Source organism: Orbicella faveolata, unplaced genomic scaffold (genome assembly GCF_042242905.1).
Source record: "Orbicella faveolata isolate gen_17 unplaced genomic scaffold, um_ofav_v1 contig_12, whole genome shotgun sequence".
Lineage (NCBI taxonomy): Eukaryota > Metazoa > Cnidaria > Anthozoa > Scleractinia > Merulinidae > Orbicella > Orbicella faveolata.
Genome location: NW_028301539.1, coordinates 34,473,903 through 34,496,506, shown reverse-complemented (window position 1 = coordinate 34,496,506; position 22,604 = coordinate 34,473,903). Strand labels below are relative to the sequence as shown.

Genomic DNA, 22,604 nt, shown 5'->3' with positions numbered 1-22,604 from the left:
AGCATGGGACGATTGGGTTACCTCGCTCGCCACACCACTCCAATTTGCGCGCGGTCAGAATGCGGAACAAGCTCGTCTTACGTAAACGCTTGTTACACAGGCTAATAAAATGAAAACTTTGCCTCTTTCTAGGATAGTCTGAGGTCGCTCGTTCCCACTTCCTCCTCAGTGAAGGCTGTGGTACAGGCCTTGCTGCTGAGTGGGCACTAGATATTTTGTTGATTTACCTTGTGCAAAAATACCACCTTAAGATTAAACCTCAGCCAAAGGTATTTACTGCTCTTTTTTCTCGCTCCAGGACGCATCTGGAATCGTTTATCTCGCAAGGTCCTCTGACTTTCGAGACATTTGAGGAACAGTTAAAACAAGTAAGCATTAAGTTATTAGTTGCAGTCTTAAATGCAGTCAAGTATTTTTCCTTCAATTAATGATTGATTTTATTTTTTGGCAGGATTCTGTCATGGTTGGTGAGGACCAGTTTGACTGGAATGAACAGTTTTCATCCGTTGCAAAGCAGGTACTGCAGTGAAACAGCGTCAAAGCACTGAGACTCGCTCTAAAAGATTGCTTTCCCCAAAAAACAACTACATTTGCAAATGAGTATTTGCAAGTAGGTCTTTCGTGATTTTGCTAGTAAAATGCTGGAAAGTTGCACACTGGAATGCAAAAAATTTGCTAACATAATGCCAAAAATCCAAAAAGTTGCTACCTAAATTTCAAAAGTTACAACCTAAATTTCTTGATAGTTTTATATAAACGTTAAATAGAAGCTTTATATTTCCTTCTTCACAGTAATTGCTATCACTGGTCAAGAGAAATAGCTTGAAGCCTAGCTTTAAGGAGTTGCTCGCAAATATTGGGCGAAATTTAAGGATACTAACGGAACAAATCATATGGTTCATTTGACCTCAAAAAGTTGATAATCCAGGAAATTCGCATGAATTGAAGTTTTCTACGAAATCGTTGACTTTTTCGTGCTTCATGCTACAAACCTATATTTTGCTCAAAAGTTGCTCAGAAAGAGAAAACTTGCACCAGGTTGCTAGAACCGTGAAAAGTTGCTCAAAAGTAGCCGAGCCCAATCAGAATAGGCCTATCTGCAAGGCAAAGTATAGCTACTACTACTTTAGCGTCTCCAGGGTTTCTATACCAAGCCGATAATAGCAAAAATAATCTCTCCATGAAATGATACCTCTTCCAGCGAAAGATAACCGGCTTACAACTAAACGATATGGAACCATTGTGTGAAAGAAGACAGTTTTCATGCCCAGTTACCACATGCATCAGCATAGGTGTTTGATCCGTGTAGACACTTGAATTTGCGAAGTTTAAAGGAATTTAAAGAAAACTGACGCACCTAACTTTTTGCAAAATTGAGCGTTTTGAGCTTTGTGGCGGAATTGCTAACTCTACGCCACAGTCCAAGATTCACGTGTGTTCCATAGCCAGATTGGAAATTAGCCAAATTGTCCTGATTACCCGCGATCTGCGATATCAAGTCACTGGCCTGATATCGGGGTTATTTTAGTCGATTTGTGTACGGTAAATACCTTGTAATAATGTTTTCGTAGGCCTCGACAGCTACCAGGCTCGCCTTGGGAGGTACTTGTGCTCGAACGTGTCTCGCCAAAGATACGGGCCATTGCGCGACTTAACTCTCCAGATATCCACCGAGGCATACGGAGGGAGTATGGTTAGGTAGTCCATTAGGTGTGACCCACGTTCGCATTGAGACCCGAGAGCCGAACATTTAGAGAGACCCTAAGATATGGCACAAACTTCACTGTCCCTTCTGTAAAGAGGAATGGGTACATAAATAGGCTGCAGCCCTGGGAATGTTTTAATATGAATCCTTTCTTTTGTTTGATTGCAGATTTTTCAAGTATTAGACAAAGACAAAGATGGGATGTTTTCAAACCTTGATGTTGAACAATTAGCGCAAGATGATTCAGTAAGCATTGAATCCCGCATGCACATGATTGCTCATTAACTGTTCGGAACGCAATGGTTTTCAACATTGAGCTCTTTCTGTTTGCTAACGCGGATGGATCGTGTTTTAAATTGATAAGATCGTAGTCTCTATTGTCACAAGCGTAGGACCGCCGGAAACGAAATCCAGTCCCCCAGTAGTGTCGTTACCTATTACCTTCGACACACTGTAGGCGGGACTCATGTGACTCAGCTTACCTCTCTCTCCCTCGCCTTACAGAAGTCTGCGCGGTCGTAAAAGAAGTCGGCTGCGTGAAATGAGTGCAGACGCAATCTTACACTCCTATCACTCTACGGATTTTACCTACACCCAAAACCCCCTTTGAGCCTGTGTGAATGAGAGAGGTTTTCAGTAACATTGTGGTTTACTCGTTCAACCGGTATTGCCCGCGGGGGGCGGGGGGTATAGATTTGAGCCTGCTCTGGGACTCTAGAATTTTTTCCGATTGCTCCACGCTAGTGACATAACTGGTACCTGATTTACAGCTTATTATTTCACTTAGCTTTACTATTTCATTCCTATCACTTCTTTTAAGCTTTTGGATAACTCTTGTTCTTGCCTTACAAACCAGTGACTTTTCAGATTTTTTGTTCGCTGAAGCACTGATCTATGAAGTTACTGGGAGCTCGTCAACCTCAAACCCAGCCTCTCTTTCCTTTTGCTCCCTTGTCAAGGGAGGATATGAAGGACTGAAAGCCTGGGATCGAGCTTGGGAGCTGGTGGATCAATACCCCCTTTCACGGTTGACTTTCTCATTTGCACTACATTGTAATCCAACGTGAAATAAATAACAGCGCGACCGGATTGAAATTACAATTGCCCGTTATTACCTCACATACCTTCTGGGTTATATCGTAATGTAGATGAGAAAATTTCACCAGGAAAAGGGCTACTGTGTTCCATCTACGGACTCTAAGTGAGGAATATGAGATGGTGAATGTAGGAATGATAAAAATGAACGCGTGAAAAAAAGTCCAATTAACTTCTTAATGTGTTATAGGTCGTAAGTGTTCTAGAAAATGAGTTGGCCAGGATCGAAGATTTAATAGAGGATCAAGTGGAGTTGATGGATTCTACTCAAGAACCAGAGGCAACGAAAGATGAACTGTAAAATGAAAATAACAGCGCGACCGGTGTCACAAGGAAATTCCAAACGCTATTAGACCTATCGTCAACGTTAAACTTCGCAGGCAAAACAGTGATAACATGAATGGATGAAAACATCAGCGGAGTTGATATTTTATTTATTGTTTTGTCGCGAATCAGAAAACCAGTTAAAAACGATAAATTAGGTAAATATCCACAACTAGCCACTGACACCAGTAGGATAAAAATCCGCAAAGATTGACTCGGAAGACTGCTAAGTCTTATTTCGTGAGTTCGCGCGCAAAATGTGACCTTCGCCACGCCAGCTCGGAATAGCAAACAATAACCAATCAGACTGCGCGAAAAGCACTATCCACTAGTTTGGTATATACTAATAGCCTTTATTTATAGACAATAATGCAACCTAGTTTTATCTGCCTTGCATGAACCGGTAACATCGTAGAAAATCAGTCACACTGGATGGCACGAATGTCGCCTGACATCTGACATTTTGTACAATGTTACGCATCCCGTAGAATTTTTAAATTGGGCTGCAGTTGAAATGCATACCTTCCAGGACATTTCTTACGGATGGTAATCAGTGAGGGCTTCTTGTGCAGATATGGGTATCGAGACAATTTTTGGAAGACAGAAGCACATAGAGCTTCTGATGGGAGGATGTCCGGTGAACTGTGGTCGTTGCCGGAAGGCTCGATTTGTTTATTTGAGCGCAGCTCATTTTCAACCCAAGTTTCCTTTATCACGCTCGTCTTTTTTGGTCACTCAATTCTTTCCCTACTGGAGAGGGGTCAGAGCCATCTTTGACGGATGACGTAGTTCTACAGGGAATCTGTGTATGTCCCGGATGGGCTGTTGCTTAGAGGCTTCAATTTTCGCGCGCAAGTAAGAGCCAATCAGAGAAGCTACACGATCTCTGCAGTTAGGCTATCGGTAAGAAATTTTCGCGGGAAGGAATAACGCAATTGAAGAGGGAGGTCTAATTAACCCGTGCAAAAGGTAAAAGTCCATACACAGTCAAAATAGGTCAACCTTTTAATACATAAAACCTACATTTTTAAAAATACAATTTAACGTTTGGCTTTGAATCAAGTAGCCTTCTAGTGGTATGCTATACTAATGCGAATCATCAATAAAGGAACAATTTAATCTTCAGGTCAAATGCAAATCCAGGTTTGTTCCTTGTGACATCATATAATACTTTTGAAAAATAACTATATTTGACTATATATAACTATATTTGTTCCTTCTTTTAAACATGAACTTTTATTTAAAAATTAACGTAACATATAAATAAACTTTGAATTTTAAAAAAAGGTATTCCTGTGCATGTCTGGAGGAAGATGAAATTTAAGGTATAATATATTTTAATCCCCAGTGTCAAGTTTCGACGTCTCCCAACTGATACTAAGCATTCCTTATTGATATCGTCTCACAATGACGATTTCCTAACCAAAACCTTTTCGTAGTTATTTTCTTACATCGAAATTCTAATTCTACTGTTTATTTGGCTGTCCCTAGACAAACAAAGTGTCCATAAACGTTTTTTACGATAAGCTCTGCCTCAACATAAAACTACTATCTCTGTAACGGTAATCAATCATATCTATCATAATAAACTCGTCGATAAACTGAAGGTAAACTAAACTAGATAAGAATATTTCAGTCCTCAGATGGCTGGAAGTTTAATGTCGTTTGGCCTCTTTCAGGATCGTTTAGTCTAAATATTCTTACGCTTCGACTGCTTCCGATGGCACTAGAAGAGAAAAAAAAAAAAAAAAAAAGAAAAGAAAGAAGAAAGAAAAAAAAAAAACATTAAACAGGGCAGTAAATGTAACACACCCACACCTAAATGGCCGTAATCCATTCGTATCTAAAAGGGATGTTGTGGCTGAAATTATTATTAAGCTAATTGTGGTCGAGGTAGCAGGGTAGAATGTAGTGTGGTGAGTTGAAGTCGGCTTTCACCGACGGTGGGTACAAGGAAGGGGCCTGCCATCTCCTGTTATTTACGCCCCCATTCACTACACCCCGCCTTTTTCAGGAAGACAAATCCTTGCTTCGTCTCCCACTCCCATCCGATCTCCTCTCCGAGCATCTCCGCTATTGTTAACAAAGCGCTCACACGAGCAAGTAGCAGACTAAAACAGAAACAGTCCATTAAGCCATCACTGCCGGATGACTGGTGAGTCAACTAGGAGATTACCCTAATGTGGAGCCTAATTCTCTGAGCTAACATCAACAGATATGTGTTAATCAGTAAAGGAAATCGGTGTTCAGAGCTTGGAAATGAAGGGGGAAAGTGAATCGTTCCAAAAATACCTCATGTCCTGGGGCGTGAGAAGAATAAATTGCCTTTCTTGCTGCTCTTTAGCGACCTTCAACATCATTTCCATGCTAATCCGCCTGTTTACCATGTCCTAAAAATTTAAAGAGAGCAAGTCGTTCGTAACTGATATTCACTTGACCTAGAGACTTTACTTGGACTTTGAATACTTTGTTACAAGAAACCGGTTGGAAATAAGACATGTTTCAGAGATGTACTCACCATGAACACATCGAATTCGTCTAGACATCTAAAGGGCGACTCCATTGCTTCCCAGAGAGCCATGATGAATGACACGGTGGAAAAAGATCTCTCTCCTCCAGATAACGAGCGAGTATCCTTGGCAACCCGTTTAGAACCCTGCTCAACGTTAACCTAGAAATAAGCGGTCATACATGTATTTTTGATATCAAGATTTCACCCAGATATGTAGAATAATGCGCACGCACTATTTAGCTATCTGCTCATGCCAAACATATTTGAACTTGAAATGCTTCGTTCAACTTTAATCTGTACACCTTAGAGCCTGATGTAAGTTATCTATATGAAAAATCCTGTCGATAAAGACCCTTCCGAGTGCAAAACGTTCAGTAATCAGGCGGATTAATAACGGTTTTCGAAAGGATAGTATCAAATAATTACTAAAGAAAGCACGTAGCGCGTGGTAAGAACGGGAAACCGCTCAGGAAACTATTCGCGTTTGGTTTAGCTCTTGCACCTGATTGGCAGAGGAAACAACGGTGTGTTTTCATTGGTTGAATTGAGTGGTAAGAGTATTTTAAGCCAATCAGAGCTCAGCGAACGGAAATCATAACAAAGAGAGATTCCTTGGACAGTCGGTCACTCGAAAACTGTGCTAACTTTTGCAAAGACAGAACCAAAGAAGACGTGCTCAAATTGTTAATGAGAAAAGGATAAAGCCATTTTAATACCCCTTTAGAAAAGCAGCCCAGTGACAGGAATAAACGCACCTGAAGCCCAAGAATTTCATTGCCGTGATCGAAGCTCATCTTGCCGTTGTAACCTCTCTGAGAAAGCATCATTTGAAAGAAGAACTTGGCACGAATAGCGATGAAATGACGGTAATTCACAAACGCTTTCGCTCTTTGCTCCATCACTGCCTTCAAACGCTGCAAGTCAGGAAGAAAAGTATTATACAAGACACTCAGTTTATTATAGACTTGGTATGGTAAAAAGGGTTATATTACTTATATATTTACAGCCCAGCACGCGATTGGTCTAAACGAGTCACGTGACTGAATATGCCCAGCTAAAACTGGGAAGTATCCGAGCAATATTCCCCAATTTTCAAAAATGCGCGGGTTTCGAAAAATATTACAAGGATACTAAACACAATAGCGTCCATTTGGCGCGAAAATTTGCTCTGATCTTTATCAATGGACGTCATCTGTTCCTCGAAGGTCAGTTTTTCTTCAGCTTTGCTCTTGGAAAACTGTTTGCCTCTAGGAACAGATAATGTCCGCGGAAAAATATCAAGCATATTTTCGCGCCAAATGGAGGTTATTGTTTATATGCATATATCTACGAGAACAAAAAACAACAACTTTATTTGTACTCAGCTTGAAATTAGAAATTAGATGAACAAAAATAAGTTAAAATAAAAAGAGTACATGGCTGCTCGAAATAACTTTAATGAGCTAATAAGACTGAGTAGTCATCCTTAGTGATTTAAAGTGATTATTTATTTGGCTCAAATAAGAAGAGAAAGGTAAACTATCACTTAACGCCAGGATGCACAACAAATAAACACTCAAAAAAGTGACAACTATGAATCTATAAAAGAACACAGTAAAGTCACCTTGCTGTATCTTTTCAGATTCTTCAATGATTCCATGATACCTTCGTACCGTTTCTTTGCTTCAAAATACTCTCTTGTGATATCCTCGTGTTTGCCCTTACTGAAAATAAGCACGAAACCAATGCCTCGTTAATCTGCAATAGATTCCCCCTAAACCCTCACTTACTAAAAGAGGGAAAACTTAACTTGGTTCGGTGTACAATGATATTTTTTCCGAATCTGAGATTCGACAGCAAGCTGTATTTACAAAAATTGCTTGTCAACGAAACAAATTCACTCCCGCGAAACTCCTGTTTTTGAGTGTGCAAAATCTAACTTACACTCAAGTTTGTTATTTTGACGATACTAAAGGAACCATATTCTGCATAACACATAATGTAGCTGCTACTTTTGTCTAGAGCTCATACCAGCACCGCACGTCCTTTGTAAAAGGGGTTTGGAGGAAACGTGAATGCAACACTTGAACCGACAAAAAACTGAGCGGGCATGAAAAAAACGAACAAATCTCAAGTTCAGCCGGCAAAGTGCAGTGTTCATACTTTCGTTCTTCAGTCTGTATTCGTCTGGTCTTTTGAATGATCTCAGTCTCAAGGTTCTTCACAGTCCGTCTGGTTGAAACTCGTTCACAAAATTGACTGGCTTGTTCAGTCTTCACCTAAGAAGCAAAAATAATACGGGTCAACGAGAAAAACAGATGGCCTCGCGGTTATACAGGTATAAACCCTTGGAAGTCCAGGTTTTGTTACAATTTAGAATGCTTACTATGTTCGATAACTTTTAATGTAGCTAACTTGTTAAAGTAACCGACCAAGGGGAATTTAGAAAGCTGTTGTATCGAACGTTAGAATATAAAACACGGCTTGGGGTGTAGCAGATTTTCCACCAAATTTTATCCCGGGACGAGTTCAGCGTAGACAAAAATGGGGGCACTGTAGACCCACACTCACCCTGACTAGTTTCTTCATGGTTTCATGTTCCCGCTCTGCTTTCCTAATCGAATCCTGTAGTTCTCTAAGCCGAGTTTCAAAGTGTCTCCTGTGGCTCTTTTGAGTCTCGATCTCTACTTCAATGTCGTGTTGCTGATTCTGTAGAAGGCAAGGGACAAAATGAAATGTATTTCCATCCGAGCAGCTCGGATAGTTTCACTAGGCCATCTTCGCACTCAATCCCTGTTCTAGTGCTTTCTTCCACTGTAGAGTGCGTTTCAACAAAATCACTGTGCAATTCAAATCCGTGTACTAGTAAGGGTGCCTCTTTAAAAATGTTCTTAACTAAACTAATCAGATACATGTACACACCCTAAATGGATCCGCCTTCTCCAAAAGGCTTTGGATCTTTTCCCTGTGTTGCGCTTCCTTAAGCTGTTGTTTGCTCAGTTCATCGTGTGCTTTCTCCGCCTCTCCTTCAACTACAGCAGTCTACAATGACATAAACATAATTATTTTAAGGCTTAACTTCCATATACAGTACAAACAGTACTAATAACATTGAATTAAACCTTAAACATGATTTAAGTTTATTCTCCAGAGCAGATAAAAAGTTGGCAGACAATGATAAAATACGTGTACGCCAGCAGTGAGGCTGAAAAGATGATGGAGGAAGTTGGATCTGTCGTTAGTATTGTTATTGTTGTTGGTACTATCAGTCACACAGTCTACACCAGTACCTGTTGTTCCAAGTCTTCTAACTGTTGGGTGTAATGTTCAACTTCTTCCTCCTGGAAACATGAAATCACAAAAACAAATTGATCTTTTAGTACAGCAGAAAAAGCCAATTGTCCCCAACCAAACACAATCAACCCAACAGCTCTTTCTCTTTACAGAGTAACTAGTGAGAAAATACTTCATTTGAAAGACCAACGCACCAATGTCGTGACATCTGGGAGTTCTTCTTCCTCATAGTTCTCAAGCTCTGTTATTTCCTAAGGTTAGAACAAAGAAAAGTTAGATTAAAGAGAACTAAAATAATTCTGGATAGACTACAGTCAGTAACCAATCAAATAGCCAATCAGGTAATGTCTGATTCTACTTTGTGAATTACCATAATAGATATAGCCGATGGGAAATAAAATACTGTTTGATAAATTAACAGCTTATAAAAAGCTGTATATTTACTTCAGTTACTTACACCAAGGATTTTATTAACTGCTTCCTGCTCACGAAATGCTTTCTGTTTTGACTTCCGAAGCTCGCTCTGTCAAATGCCAAGAAAACAAAAACATGTTAGCTATATAGGCTTCTAACATCATTAATTTTGATTCTCTCTGCTTTATCTCACATGTTCAGCATGTACAGGTAAAATGCTGCTGCAATGAATAGGAAAGAAATTCACCATCACTCGTTATTTCTCCAGCGTAATTGCTACCTTCTGGATGTGATGCTAGTCCATCACAGCTTCACCTCATACATTTGGTCGGGTGAAGGCACATTGGCCTAGGGGTTAGTGAGTTTGGTTTCGAGCCACTGTCAGGATCACTCGGTAGGGTTTCTGGTTAAGTCACTATTCTCACAGTATTTCTCTCCACCCAGACTGGCCAAAATAGCATGAGGGCAAACCCCCTTTATCCCCTAATGGACTAGTAGAAATACTCCTACTTGCTCTAGGCTATGAAAACTGGAGTTAGGTTCACATCATCTTCACGTGGAGAAAATCTTATTTATTTGGTCAGGATTACCCAGCAATTCCTCAGTACCCTGGGCAGAGAGAAGTACTCTGAAAGTATTATTTTATTACTTTATCTTGCCTATGAACATAGATATATGAGAAGTCCCTCTTTTGCTTAGCCTGCCAAGCATGCTATGATGCACGCTTTTTTTCATTTCACGCTTGATAGACTAAGTGAAGGAGGGACTGCTCATAGTCTACAAGAACACAACAGCACACTTTTAACTGTGTAAATTTTTCATCCATTAAAGAGATTGAATGGCCAGTGACCCACCTCATTGTCTCTGATTGTTTTGTTGACTTCATCCAAATCCATTTGGCATTGTTGTTGATGCTGTCTTTTGTGCTCAATCTCTTGCTCGAGCTGCCTGCAAACAACACAAAGCAATTACAAATTCTTTTTTATAATACAATGTAGCTACATCTTTCCGAAATGCATATTTATTTAAACATGCGTATTGCATATTGGTGAAGATATTTTTTAAGATACGTGTAGCACTGGATTATTCTGAAATTCACTTGCCTTACCTAATCTCTACTTCAATGTCTTTCTGTAAGTATCTGGCCTTATCCATCATGGATGCATACGATCTGGCTGTCTTCCCACCAAGCAGTTGATCTCCATTCATTGCATAAGCCTGATACAAAAAATGTTCCATTATAGAAGAATACAAGGCTGGATCTAATATTGGGCAATACAGTTTGTTGTTGGATTGTTTAATTTATGAAATGCTCTTCATCAAAAACCAAAAACACTTAACATTCAATCTGACTCCGTTAAAGCACAACTTTTTATTTGACAGTTCAAGTGCACCATGCTTGGTATTTTTATTTTTATTCATCGATTATTTTTATCTCTTAATCGGATGCACTGAGACCTTCACACGTACATTCACTATATAATGAACTCACATAACGTATCTTATTTGAATTTGAGACTGATGGCATGGAGCCGTCGAAACGTCATTCTTCATTATCGCTGCTTTTTATTCTTAATTGTTTATTGAAAACCTTAGTTATTACAATTTGTTGTACCACAACTATTCACCACCCTAGACTCACCATTCTTGCTTTTGCGGGAGGGTTCTGAAACATAACTTGACGCGCTACTTTGGGATCCTCTATGAGCAACACTGACTCAATAGCAACCTGGAAATGGAAAATTCAATAAGAAAAAGCAAGTATTCTACAAACATCAGGGCTTCAAGTTAAGTTTCAAGTGCTCTTCATGTTAAAAAGTGTTAAATGTTGAATGTTTATGGTGGTCAATGCATTTAAACACTTCTAGCTTGGAGGGATATACATGTTAAACTGTGCATTATTTTTGGAGTTCACTTTGACAATCTTTCCCATTCACTACCCATGATAGTTATGGCCCCAACAATAGAAATTAAAACATTTTGGAGTTTCTTTCATTTGCAGACAGAAATTCATTGACACAAAAATAGGAAGGGCTGCAACTAGTACATGAGATATTTTTTGCTTAAACTCCTAATAACAAAACCTTCTTTAGCACTGCTGTGTTCCCAGCATAAAATTGTCACATTGTCAAAAATCGTTTTATTTGCAAACAATCTTTCGTGTTGAGGCTCCTGTGAGAAAAACAATCTATCACAAAAAGGAAGCTTTGTGCATTAATTTTTTCAAGACAAAGTAATTACAACTACACCATACAAAGGTGATGAGATAAAGCTACAGTATGGCATACCTGGTCAATAAGGCAGTTTGTAACAACAGGATTGTCAATCAACAGCATGTCAAGCACAGATGGGAACTCACATCTTGGTTTCTGTACCAAAAGACACTTTGCCAAGTTATTTCCAGAGGGGAGAAAAAATACACAATGTGGACAGTTTCATGACCATTTGTGCCTTTTTCCAGACCGAACATAATGTATGTACATATACTGTAGAACAGAGATAATTGTGCCTACATTGTAGCTGACTTAGATTTCACTACATGGAAGGACTTGCTGCACCTTGGACAACATTTTAAGAGCTTGTCCACGAGAAAACCAGGCCAATGGCCATTTTTGCCAGGAGGTCCCCCTGATTTGAAGGGAATAAAATATTTTGAACTACTTTTTTGTCACAAGCATTCACTCATCAAACCCAACATTTGTGTCAAGTTTGAGCGAAATCAATGATTTGAGCTGTATCATGTCCTGCCTGGTTTTCTCATGGACACATTCCTAAGACTATATTTTTATGTTCCTTTGTGCAATTTTCTAGGTGTAGAAGACAAGCAAAATCATTTCAAAATTTTTCAGATTTCTGTGAAAACTATAAAACATTGTACACATTACTTACATTAGCTGAGACATCATGGACATTGCTCTGAAAGAGGAAAAACAAAGAGTAATAAATAAGTTTACTCCACAGAAAGTTGTTATTTACAATAAGTAGCTTCAAAATATATACTGTACATTCAGAAATATTAGTGAAGCTTTATTAACAGATGACATACTTTCACAAAAGACAAACCTGAAATCTGCTGACAATAATGGTTGGAATGTTATCTTTTGAGCACACTTGCATAAAAAGCTGTTTTAAAACTTGCTGGTCGTGGTTGTCATGGCAACAGAATGCCCAGCCAAACTTTTTGATACAAGACTCCACTGCCAGTGCCCATCTTTCATCCTTCAAGGTCAGGTGTGCCCCTTTAAAAACAAAAAGATTACAGTGAAACCTGACTAATCAATCAGTCTATAATAGAAACAAAAATTTGCCAGCATGGATACAAGGACGTTAATACCTTGTAAGGATGATCAAAACAGGTTTCTCTTACCAATGGGGCCAACAGGTTTGTGATGAAACTTTCCCCTCTGGTCTGCCTGCTCCACTCTTTGTAAAAGCTCAGGCACCCAAGAGCCAAATAGTTTAAGCTTGTTGTTGCGACTACCTTGAAGATCTCGAAGCTGCCTCTGGACTGCATCCACTCTGTGATTTGCGTCAGTCAAATCTGTCCTATGAAGTAAAAACAGAATGGCACAATCGCTGTTGGCTTACAGTAGAAGCTCCTGATTCTCTGAGTGCCAGAAAACTTAGAATGAATTGCAGTGCTTGATGTTATTGCACATAATAATCATTTTCTCTACTTCCTGTGTGCTGTTGTCCCACCTTACCTCAGCTGGTATGTTCTTTCCTTTGATCTGGAAATGGCCTGCTCCAGCTGTCCACGATGATGGTTTGTAGTTGACAACTGACTTTCCCAAGCTTTAAGTTCATCTCTTTTTTGCTGCAGGGCTTCTTGTCTTTGCTGTTTCTCAGACTCAAGGTCACGCATAGCTCTACAAAAGATTACAATAAAGTGTGAGAACAGCATTCATAGCAATCTGTCGTGTAAGTCACAAGAATACTTACCAACAATAAAGAGGAAAGATTTTTTCAATATTACCACTACAAATAGTTATTAATCTTGCAGACCTTCACGAATGTGACCAGGTTCACAAAAACATGACAATGCATTTTTGGCACAAATTTAGAATTTCAGTTTGGTAGAAACTATTTCCTTTCTTTATCAAATCAACCCACATAACCTAACCACACAGGATTTACATCATGAATTTCCTATATGTCACACCACCACACCTTGTACTAGAATCATGAGAATTTCCTTCTATTGTTTGTTTCCTAATAAAAGAAGTGCAGTTAGTTAGTTTAATTCAGTGGTTCAAAGTGTTCAAGACCTGCACTTTCAAGTTGAGGACCCCTTGGTCAAGTACTGTTCCTTGTGACCTAAGTTAGTGATTCGTTTCACTCAGGATTTTGGTATGTCACATTTAACCTTGTTATTATGTCTAAAGTTTAGGTTTTAAGTTCAAAACTACAGTCAACTTGTACTTATCTTAAACCAATTGTTTAATCTTTGCTTGAATCCTCTGTTGATTCATGTCCAAATTGTATCTAGGATTCATTGTATGTGTAGTTTCCAAAACATTGTATTTGTCTCTACATAAGACTCATTTTAGTGCTGAGTTCATTGTTGAAATTAGATATTTCACTGTTAGTCTAGCTTTGTTTAACCCAGCTATGATGACAGATGTTGTCCTGACACAAAGTAACAAGTTTACAGTTTTCTTAGTTTTATGTCGGACAATTATTCAAATTGCTAGCAAGATCAGTTTATTTCATTGTTTTGCTGTTTTGAGCTATTATTTGGTTTATGTTTCACTTGTTTTCAGTTAATTCACATTTGGTTCTAAGAATAGCTTTTTATTAGTGCCAGATAAGAGGATTAATATTTTACTCAGTGTCATGCAATGCTTTGTAGGAATTTAGTGAATGCTCATTGTAACACTCAAGTTTTACTATTATTTCTGTATTATATTTTGATTATGTTATTGTAATATTTTTAGTGATTTGCTATTTTAATTTATTCTTTTCAGTTTGCAATCACCCTTTTTTTCCTTTTGTATAATTTCTGTATTCCTGCATAAATAAATTTTATTGTGGCTACAAGTCTGTTTCGTTGTTCACTAACAACACCAGAACCTGCCTCGGTCACACGAAGATAGAGGCTTTAAGTTTTGCCATGACTATCTGTGTAACAGTCTCTCTTGCTAGTAACCTGTGAAGTCATTCCTGTTCATTTTATCTAGCATCCAGTACGCCAACTTAATTGTATAGCAGTCAGTTAATCCAGTATTGTCAGCACAGCTATTATCCTTTAATTTCTGAAAACTGTCCAATTTGGGATTTAATTTGGACAGTTTTCAATAAGGACTTTGAGTAAAAACGCAGAAACTGTCCAATTTCGGGAAAAAATAAGACAGTTTGTCTCAGCAAATGAAATTAGGCTATTAACCTTCTGAAGATTATCGAAGGCCACACGAAACCTTCCAAAGATTTCCGAAGATCACCTGAACACTCCTGAAGATTTCCAGAGATCCCCCAACACTTCTGAGGATTTCCGAAGATCACCTGAACACTTTCCAGGATTTCCGAAGACTTGTGACAATCTCTGGTGATCTCCAAAGATCACCGGATATTTTCGAAGCTTTCCCAAGTTTTGGAAGATTGAGGGCCCAGTCTGTTTTTCTTCAGAGACAGTTACTGTAGTTTTCCTTGCAAAGCTGTATTACCTCACGAGCTATATAATTAATAAGTAAAAGGACTACATGCTTGTCCAATTTGGAAATAATTGGATTCAAAAAATTCCTCTGACAGCCAAATTGGACTTGGCCTGTGGCCTCGTCCAATTTTGGCTGTCTTCAGAATTTTTTCATCCAATTATTTCCAAATTGGACAGCATGTAGTCCTATTACATATACAAATCACAAGCCTAGTTACAAAAACTTGTTGCAGGGACCAGTCAAAGGGACTTGTGCTCCCGTGAATGCTTAACACTTACGTTTGCTTGATCTCCTGAATTTTCTCCATTAACTGCTTCTGGTCATTCTCTTGTGTGTTTTTTTCTTGCCTCAGCTTTCTTAGTCTTGACTGGAATTAGCACACATTCAACATTTTAGCCACGCAGATTGTCTACACGGAGATCTGTGTGCATTGTTAGATTTTGGTCCATTGAAACTTAATACTGTGACGAGTCACATGTAAAATATAACTTGACAATAGAATTAATAATTATTTTATGCACAGGAGATCTGTGTGCATTGTTAGATTTTGGTCCATTGAAACTTAATACTGTGACGAGTCACATGTAAAATATAACTTGACAAGAGAATTAATAATTATTTTATGCACAGCTGTGTCAGGTTTATTCATATTCCAGCTCATAAACAGAATCGCATCACACACAGACAATCAGGGGCATCCTAGAAAGAAGTCTTTCCTAAGTGCTGTTCAATTAGCTACTGGTATAATACACTGTACAATGAATCCTGAACAAAAGTCATCAGAACCTGAAATCAAGGTTATATCATTAACTCTTAAGTTAGCCCTGTCAACGATCAAACTTTGCTACTTCTACGGTTGTGCCATATTTTAGAGATACACAAAAAAGGTAGAGAATGCCATTTCTAAAATAGAAGTTCTCAGAATCTCACATCAAAGCAAAATCAATGGTGGTCAAACATTTTTTCACAACAAGTTTAACAATACCTGTTTTTCCCTGTAGATGTTTTTCTTTTGCTTCAATTCATTACATATTGCTTGTTGTTGTCCACCTAATTCTTTACCCTCCTCAGTAATAGCATTCAACTGTTCATTAACTTTTCCCCACTCCTCCTCCAACTTTCTCACCTCCTCCTAAAGTCGACAAGTGATTCTACAATGTAACTGAAGGAGCTTATTAAATCAGTTCCCCCCACCAACACCACAGTAACAACACAGCTTGATTTTGGCCATTCTAAGACCTGAAGAAATGAGGACAGTCTACACAAAGATAGAAAAATAAGCCTCTCTGCAATTTCATGTCCTAAATATCACAAAATTAAGGGTGGGTGAGTGGGTGGAAAACAGAAATCCATGGAGACGCAAACAATCTACATTGTATTTGTACAAGCTTAAAGGGTGTATTACAAAATTGAAAATCATTCCTTGTAAACTGAAATCTAACTAAATTTTGATCAGGAGTGTATTTGGTGGTGGGGAGACAGTTAAGTCCTATGTGTGTGACTGCCCAATGGAAAACTATTTCAATAGTTTTACAAAAATATTATTATTCCCTCAGCCCACCCAGCAGACACTGCAGCTAGGAGGGTCCCTTACCTGTCAGCACACTAACAATGCACAAGTGTACACTGCTAGTCCTGTGTGCGCAAGGATGATCTCATCATTGGGAACATACAAAAACACAGAAAAGTACGAAAGTAACAAAGGTCAAACTGGGTTTGATCTGCAACTACATCAGGAATTTCCTATGAAATTCATTGTGAGTATCCTAATAGTCAGTAACTGGCTTATACTCATGGTGGTCATGGTAAAATATTGCCATGTACCTGACAACCTGTCACTTTCTCTTCATATCTGGGCAGCTTGGCCTTCTGATTTTCTTCTTCTTTGGCTAGTGGACCAAGTTTCTAATGTGCAAGAAAGAAAAAAAAAAAAAAGAACAAATACCCATGTAAAGAGTACTTGACACAATCTTTTTAACATACAATGCTTTATGTGGGGGCAGAATGGCCAGAGGTTGCAGGTTCAATTCCTGCTCTGACCACTAAGATGAAGATGTTTTTTGGTAGACCCTGGTTCAACTACTCAGTTATGCATGTAAATAGTGAGCTGGTCTGCCTCCTGCCAGAAGGTATTTGTAAGCCTATTCTGTTTCTTCAGTTTAAGCAGCATGCCTAAAAACTACCTACTGTAGGTGTAGCTGAGCACAAAGACCATTACAAATATTCAACAACAACAACAACAACAACAACATGAATTATTTTACCAATAATCACTGAGTAGTATATGATAAAAAAATCACTGTTCCCTCAGCCCACCCAGCTGACACTGCAGCTAGATGGGTCCCTTTAGTGTCGGCACACTAACAATGCACAAGTGTACAATGTCAGTCCTGTGTGCGCAAGGATGATCTCATCAGTGGGAACATGATGAAGATACATGTACTTTATTGCATTAGGACCAGTGAGATTAACACGTGACACCTTTTGACTGTGATTCAAATAAAAAAAGATAGCAACTCAGCTAAAAACAATAATCAGTTTGACACAATAGTTTCTCTTAATGCATGTACCTTTTCAGCCTCTATAACTTCTGCCCACACTCGTTCCTTCTTTAGTTCTTCAACCTGGTCTTTCATATTCTTCAACTGTGAAATGTCTTTGTACTTCTCCTCCAGAAGCTGCACTTGATGCTGCATTGCTGGAAGTGTCTGTAATGTACAATAATTATTACAAGGAGTTTTCATGTTCTTAATATTCATGAACCACTGTGCTTTCCAGTCTGAACAAAGCTGCAACAGAATATATCAGGCACAATTGGCAGTGTGTCATCACATTTCCAAATATTTTGTGCAGTGGAGTATTTTTGAGACAAATCAAGATATTTAGAAATCTTATGCAACACTGTCTTAAAGTGTTTGATATATCCTCTAAATCAAACCTGACACTATGGAAGGTAAATTGAGAAACAGAATTGTTTACCAGCTGGGAAAGCTTCCATCGAAGGAACAACAGCTTTCAAGAACACAACACTTTATTCTCAGCTGACATGCAGCCATGTTCATTTTACACACACAGTATGGTCCATGCGGAATGCCGCTGACCCCCAGGATACGACGACAGAATTATCTCCTATCAACAGAATCAAAAAGTATGTGCTACAGTAATTTTGATCACTTATTCAGACTACTGTTAGAAAGCAACATGTTCATCATGTTCTTGGGAACTACTAGTAGTCTGAATAACCAGCCGTGACGTAGCACTATGTTTGGCTTTTAAAATAAAGATACTGTAATTTGTTTTGAGGTGACTGTGTCTACATACCTCTTGCTTCCTTTCCAAAGTATTCTTGATGATATCCTGCTGTTCAATAATCAGCTCATAATCTGTACTCATTTGTTCTAGCTGGGTAGCTTTGAGAAAAAACTGACAAAGAAAAAAAAGGTGAATATATTATTTATAACGAATACAAGAGAAGTAACGTAATACATTTTATAATCTGTTATTTACTGAGAGTTAGTTTTTCAATTTTTTCAACTTTTAGCTTTTTAGTTGAAAACAGATTTTACTTTAGCATTTATAATTAAATATCTGTACTTGTATAGAAGGCTACTAGTTTGTTGTCCCTGACTGCAAAGTGGTTTTTCCGCTCTTCAAAGAAAGTTATTGTATAACAAGGCTGACCACTGAATAATGAAGTTCCGTCCCTTTTAGGACAAGGGAGGCTCGGTGGCCTCATGGTCAGGGTGCTCGTCTTTGGATCGAGCGGCCCGGGTTCGAGCCCTGGCCGGGGACATTGTGTTGTGTACTTGGACAAGACACTTTACTCTGACAGTGCCTCTCTCTACCCAGGTGTATAAATGGGTAACGGCGAACTTAATGCTGGGGGTAACCCTGCGATGCACTAGCATCCCATCCTGGGGGGAGTAGAAATACTCCTAGTCGCTTCATGCTGCAGAAACCGGGATAAGCTCCGGCCTGATGGGCCACTTGGCTCGTATACAGACTTAACCTACCTTCCATAGGACAAACCATACGCAGACATGTCATGTACATTTATGTACAAACACTGCAGTTTAAACCTCCCAAAGGTGTCCATGTTGTACTTTAAGCATTTGAAGCATTCCTCACAGTTCTTTTATCATAGTCTACATTTATAAATGTTGTTACCTTGTACTTATCCTTAGGATCAGAAGAGTTCAGAAAGTTCCTGCTGGTGTCTTGATTCAACACAGATACTGGGTTATCTACCTAAAGCCCAAAGATCGAAATGTAAGATTTCAGAGCGGAGATTTGGTTTACAGTAATGCAGAGGGTTAAGGGTGCCAATCTACTGTCTAGGCACTGTCTGAGTTTATTGTGCAGTATTCTTGGGAAAGGCACTTCACTTACTGTACACAGAGCTAAAGCTCTCCACCCAAGAGAGTGAATGTCTATCACCAATCAAATCTTTCATGGGAACCTGACAAAATTTCTATGCATTAACCTGGATGGAGTGAGGGGAGGATGGGGGTAGGGGGAGGACAGTATAACTGCTTGCCTTGAAAATTGGATATAAACTCTGGCAGTATGGACCAGTTGCCTAGGTACGACTTTAGCTTTACTGCAGCTCCAGCAGGAGTGGCAAACATTCAATTCTAAGTTTATGTACAGAAAACATACATGTGATGGCTTGCATTTGCTGCTGCTTACCACCATACAGCAAAGGATTTTTCCCACTAACTTCAATTACAAATACAACATTTCCTACTTTCTCTTTGACTAAAGCTGAATAAACAGCCTGACAAGATTTCAAAGCTGTAGCTTACCTGGATATTAAACTGGTCCAGAATGTGATTGAGCTCATCCTTTTTCTGAGAAACAACTTTACCTGCAACAAACAATGCAAATCATTGTTAAAAACTGAAATTCTGCACATCAAGCACATAAAGACATTCATTGACTGCAATAAGTTGTTTCAGATATAAATAAATATACCGGTACATTATACTAAGGCTCCCTTACATGCATCATTTATTGCATCATCCTGCATGGCTACAATAAGGCCATTAGTAAGCTTGTACTATTAACAGTTTGACAGAATGGGAACAGAGGTAGGTGAAATAAGTATCAATCTCAGCCTTTAGCTACATCTGATACACGTAGCTATACTAAATTATATCTCTCAGTTAGTATGAGTGCTGTGATTGGTATGGCCTGCTAAAATTTAAAGTTGGTTTTGTTGCCAAACTGTTTTGTGATTTATTGCTAAGTGTTATAGCACGTGAATGTTTAAAACTTTCTTATACTCTAAATTATGTAATAAAGTGCGCTAATGATTTAAAAACAGTTTCAACTGACTCGTTTTGCTTTTGAGGTGCATCAGAAATTTGAAGCATTTCCGAGTCCCTGTGAATACAAAGTGTTTCCGAACCCGTCAGGGACATAGTAGAGATATAATAAATATCTCACTAACCTCCTCTTCTCAGTCCGTACTGTAAGTTACGGATCCTCGTTTTTTTTCCCCTTCAATTTATGACCCACGTGCTTTGTTCTTGGGCCATAAATCGAAGGGGAAAAAACTTTGTCCATAACTTACAGTATGGACCTTGAACTCGGTTAGTAGGAGGTATGTATAACTTCACCCTGGATTATTCTAGATTTTACAAGAACCTCATTCAGGAACTGCTTTTACTGCTTTATGTCACCTACCATCATGTGATTTGAGTCTGTAAGAGCCACTGCCATCACTAGTGATTCTTCTTTCAACTGTTATAGACTGTCCATATTCTTTAGCTTTATATGCATCATGTCCTCTGTTTCGTAGCTTGATTGATACCTGTGCATAACTTGAAGCATAAGAACAAAAGTAAGCAGCATGAGTGTAAGTACAAAATGTGGACACTAACCTAATTGGGGGACAGTGGCTGCACTTTATTCACTCATTTCATATAGAATGCTGGATCGTCCCACAACGATATGTACAGCACATTCCTGAATTCTAAGTGCCTCTTCACAAGTGGTAATAATGCCATTAAAACAAACTAACATTGCAAAAGAATTGCTGCACATTTTTTTGGTGCAGTTCCAAAGTCATAAGCCCAGATGGTGAGTGCTGTAATCCCAATGCTGCATATTTTTTCTCATGCACACTATATAGTTAGCTACAAATGCTCACAAACTAAAATGTTTCAAAAGGCTATCCCGTTCCCTTTTTATCAAATTATCAACAGACCACTGTTAAAATAATTCCTCACCTGCACTTATCCTTAATGAATCCCTTGAGGGAATTTCCTCTGTTAGTCGTGGCAGCCTTTCCTCCTAATCCCACCACCAGTGCTGTCATTATAGCACTTTTACCACCTGCAACGAGAGCAAAGGGAAAAAAATCATTACAGTGTAGTTCCAATCCAAACTATTTTAAAACTTCTATTCAAAGCTGAAATAAAAGATGGTTTCCAGGGGCCAGCTTAACAAAACCCTCTTAGGTTAATTAAGCTGTATCCAAAGAATGTTTATATACAAATACCTATTTTTAAACAAATAATACTATTTATTTGTGATGCATCATAACATAGGAGAGCTTTGTGAATCTGGCTGCTAGACTTGACAGATTCAATCCTATTCAAAATAAGATTATCAAATTAACGTTAGGGCCTAATTAACTCTAATCAGGGCCCATAGAAATTTGCTTCAGCCATATGTGCTGGTAGAGAGAAGCTGACAAAACCAATCAAGAAATTATTGGATATTACAGGTATCTCATGCTTTATTTCACTTACTTCCATTTCTTCCTATGATGAAGTTGACATTAGCACCCAGAGGGACTTCCAACATGGTGTGACACATGAAATTCACTAGAGTGATCTTCTCAATGATTCCAACCTCTGCTTCAGACTAAAACCACAACAATGCCCAATGATTGATATCTGTGCATAAACCTGCTACACACGGCTCTCAAGAAGTTTTGCATCTGAAGCTTTCTTACCGCAGAAAATTAACAAGTACACATATCGACGTTTGTCGTCTACAGTAATCTAAAGCTTACTTTACCAACATTTTCGATTTCGTTCTAAAGCCTTTACTGATCAAATATAAGATACAAGTTTATCACGCCGGAAAACCTCACGCAACAACAAAAAATAAAAGAACATGCAACCAACTATCACATGGAATCAAGCTGAATCACTGAGCTTTTTGAGGAAACCCAGAAAAATCTCGCACTCCCTTGGCCTACCAAGCGGAATCAATAATGCGAGTTTGCTTACCGTCGTCACGGTGAAATCTGGAAACTGCGAGCAGTTAAAATTATCTTCCATAGTCTCATCCTCATCTGCATCCTTAGCTGATGAAACTCTCTTTTTCTTGGCCTGGGGTGATTCCTCTGGTATTTCTTGATCTCCTTCTTGCTCGTCTTCGCTATCTGATTGCAGTCTTCGCTTTCGCGCCATTTCTTATTCTTCCTCGAATATCAATAAAAACCTAGGCTTTCTCTTATACAAACACTATAAAAATCTCCTAGTGCAAAATATAGATCTTTCTGGTAAAACTAATACGTTTCTCTGGACAAAGTACAAATTAAAATGTAAGTTTAAAACGCAATCAAAATTACGCGTGCAAATGGCAAGTTCAAAATGGCGCCAAAGATTCG

The 22,604-nt window shown here is 38.7% G+C and overlaps 2 protein-coding genes and 1 long non-coding RNA gene across 4 annotated transcripts in view; 2 read left to right on the top strand and 1 right to left on the bottom strand.

Moving 5' to 3' along the window:
• LOC110067770 (tRNA wybutosine-synthesizing protein 5-like) overlaps nucleotides 1-4,262 on the top strand; it is a 12,666-nt gene extending 8,404 nt beyond the window's left edge. For both annotated transcript variants that reach the window (XM_020775095.2, XM_020775096.2), the window contains exons 7-10: nucleotides 299-368; nucleotides 452-517; nucleotides 1,874-1,951; nucleotides 2,991-4,262. In XM_020775095.2, the coding sequence (XP_020630754.2) occupies nucleotides 299-368; nucleotides 452-517; nucleotides 1,874-1,951; nucleotides 2,991-3,101 (325 nt within the window). In that variant the 3' untranslated portion in view covers nucleotides 3,102-4,262. The remainder of the gene's footprint in view (nucleotides 1-298; nucleotides 369-451; nucleotides 518-1,873; nucleotides 1,952-2,990) is intronic.
• On the bottom strand, nucleotides 4,112-22,604 carry LOC110067787 (structural maintenance of chromosomes protein 6-like). The gene is made up of 30 exons (XM_089283435.1): nucleotides 22,222-22,604; nucleotides 21,736-21,850; nucleotides 21,211-21,316; nucleotides 20,666-20,802; nucleotides 19,783-19,844; nucleotides 19,145-19,225; nucleotides 18,299-18,400; nucleotides 17,548-17,685; nucleotides 16,802-16,882; nucleotides 15,963-16,109; nucleotides 15,256-15,344; nucleotides 13,028-13,192; nucleotides 12,691-12,869; nucleotides 12,387-12,562; nucleotides 12,213-12,239; nucleotides 11,612-11,692; nucleotides 10,966-11,052; nucleotides 10,432-10,541; nucleotides 10,178-10,271; nucleotides 9,367-9,432; nucleotides 9,104-9,160; nucleotides 8,906-8,956; nucleotides 8,538-8,657; nucleotides 8,187-8,324; nucleotides 7,779-7,894; nucleotides 7,240-7,339; nucleotides 6,392-6,550; nucleotides 5,643-5,795; nucleotides 5,417-5,514; nucleotides 4,112-4,850 (listed from the first exon to the last, which is right to left on the bottom strand). Exons 1-30 carry the CDS (start codon nucleotides 22,402-22,404, stop codon nucleotides 4,757-4,759), a joined length of 3,312 nt encoding a protein of 1,103 aa, XP_089139561.1. The 5' UTR covers nucleotides 22,405-22,604; the 3' UTR covers nucleotides 4,112-4,756.
• LOC149117619 (uncharacterized) lies at nucleotides 13,363-14,363 on the top strand. The gene is made up of 2 exons (XR_016205712.1): nucleotides 13,363-13,673; nucleotides 14,291-14,363. It is a non-coding gene; the product is annotated as an uncharacterized LOC149117619 (long non-coding RNA).

Coding starts and splice junctions, on each gene's coding strand:
- LOC110067787 (XM_089283435.1), bottom strand. CDS start 22,404: ATGGCGCGAAAGCGAAGACTGCAATCAGATAGCGAAGACGAGCAAGAA. Junction 15,345..15,962: donor ACATCTACAGGGAAAAACAG/GTATTGTTAAAC, acceptor TGCTAATTCCAG/TCAAGACTAAGAAAGCTGAG. Junction 8,658..8,905: donor TAGAAGACTTGGAACAACAG/GTACTGGTGTAG, acceptor ATGTCATTGTAG/ACTGCTGTAGTTGAAGGAGA.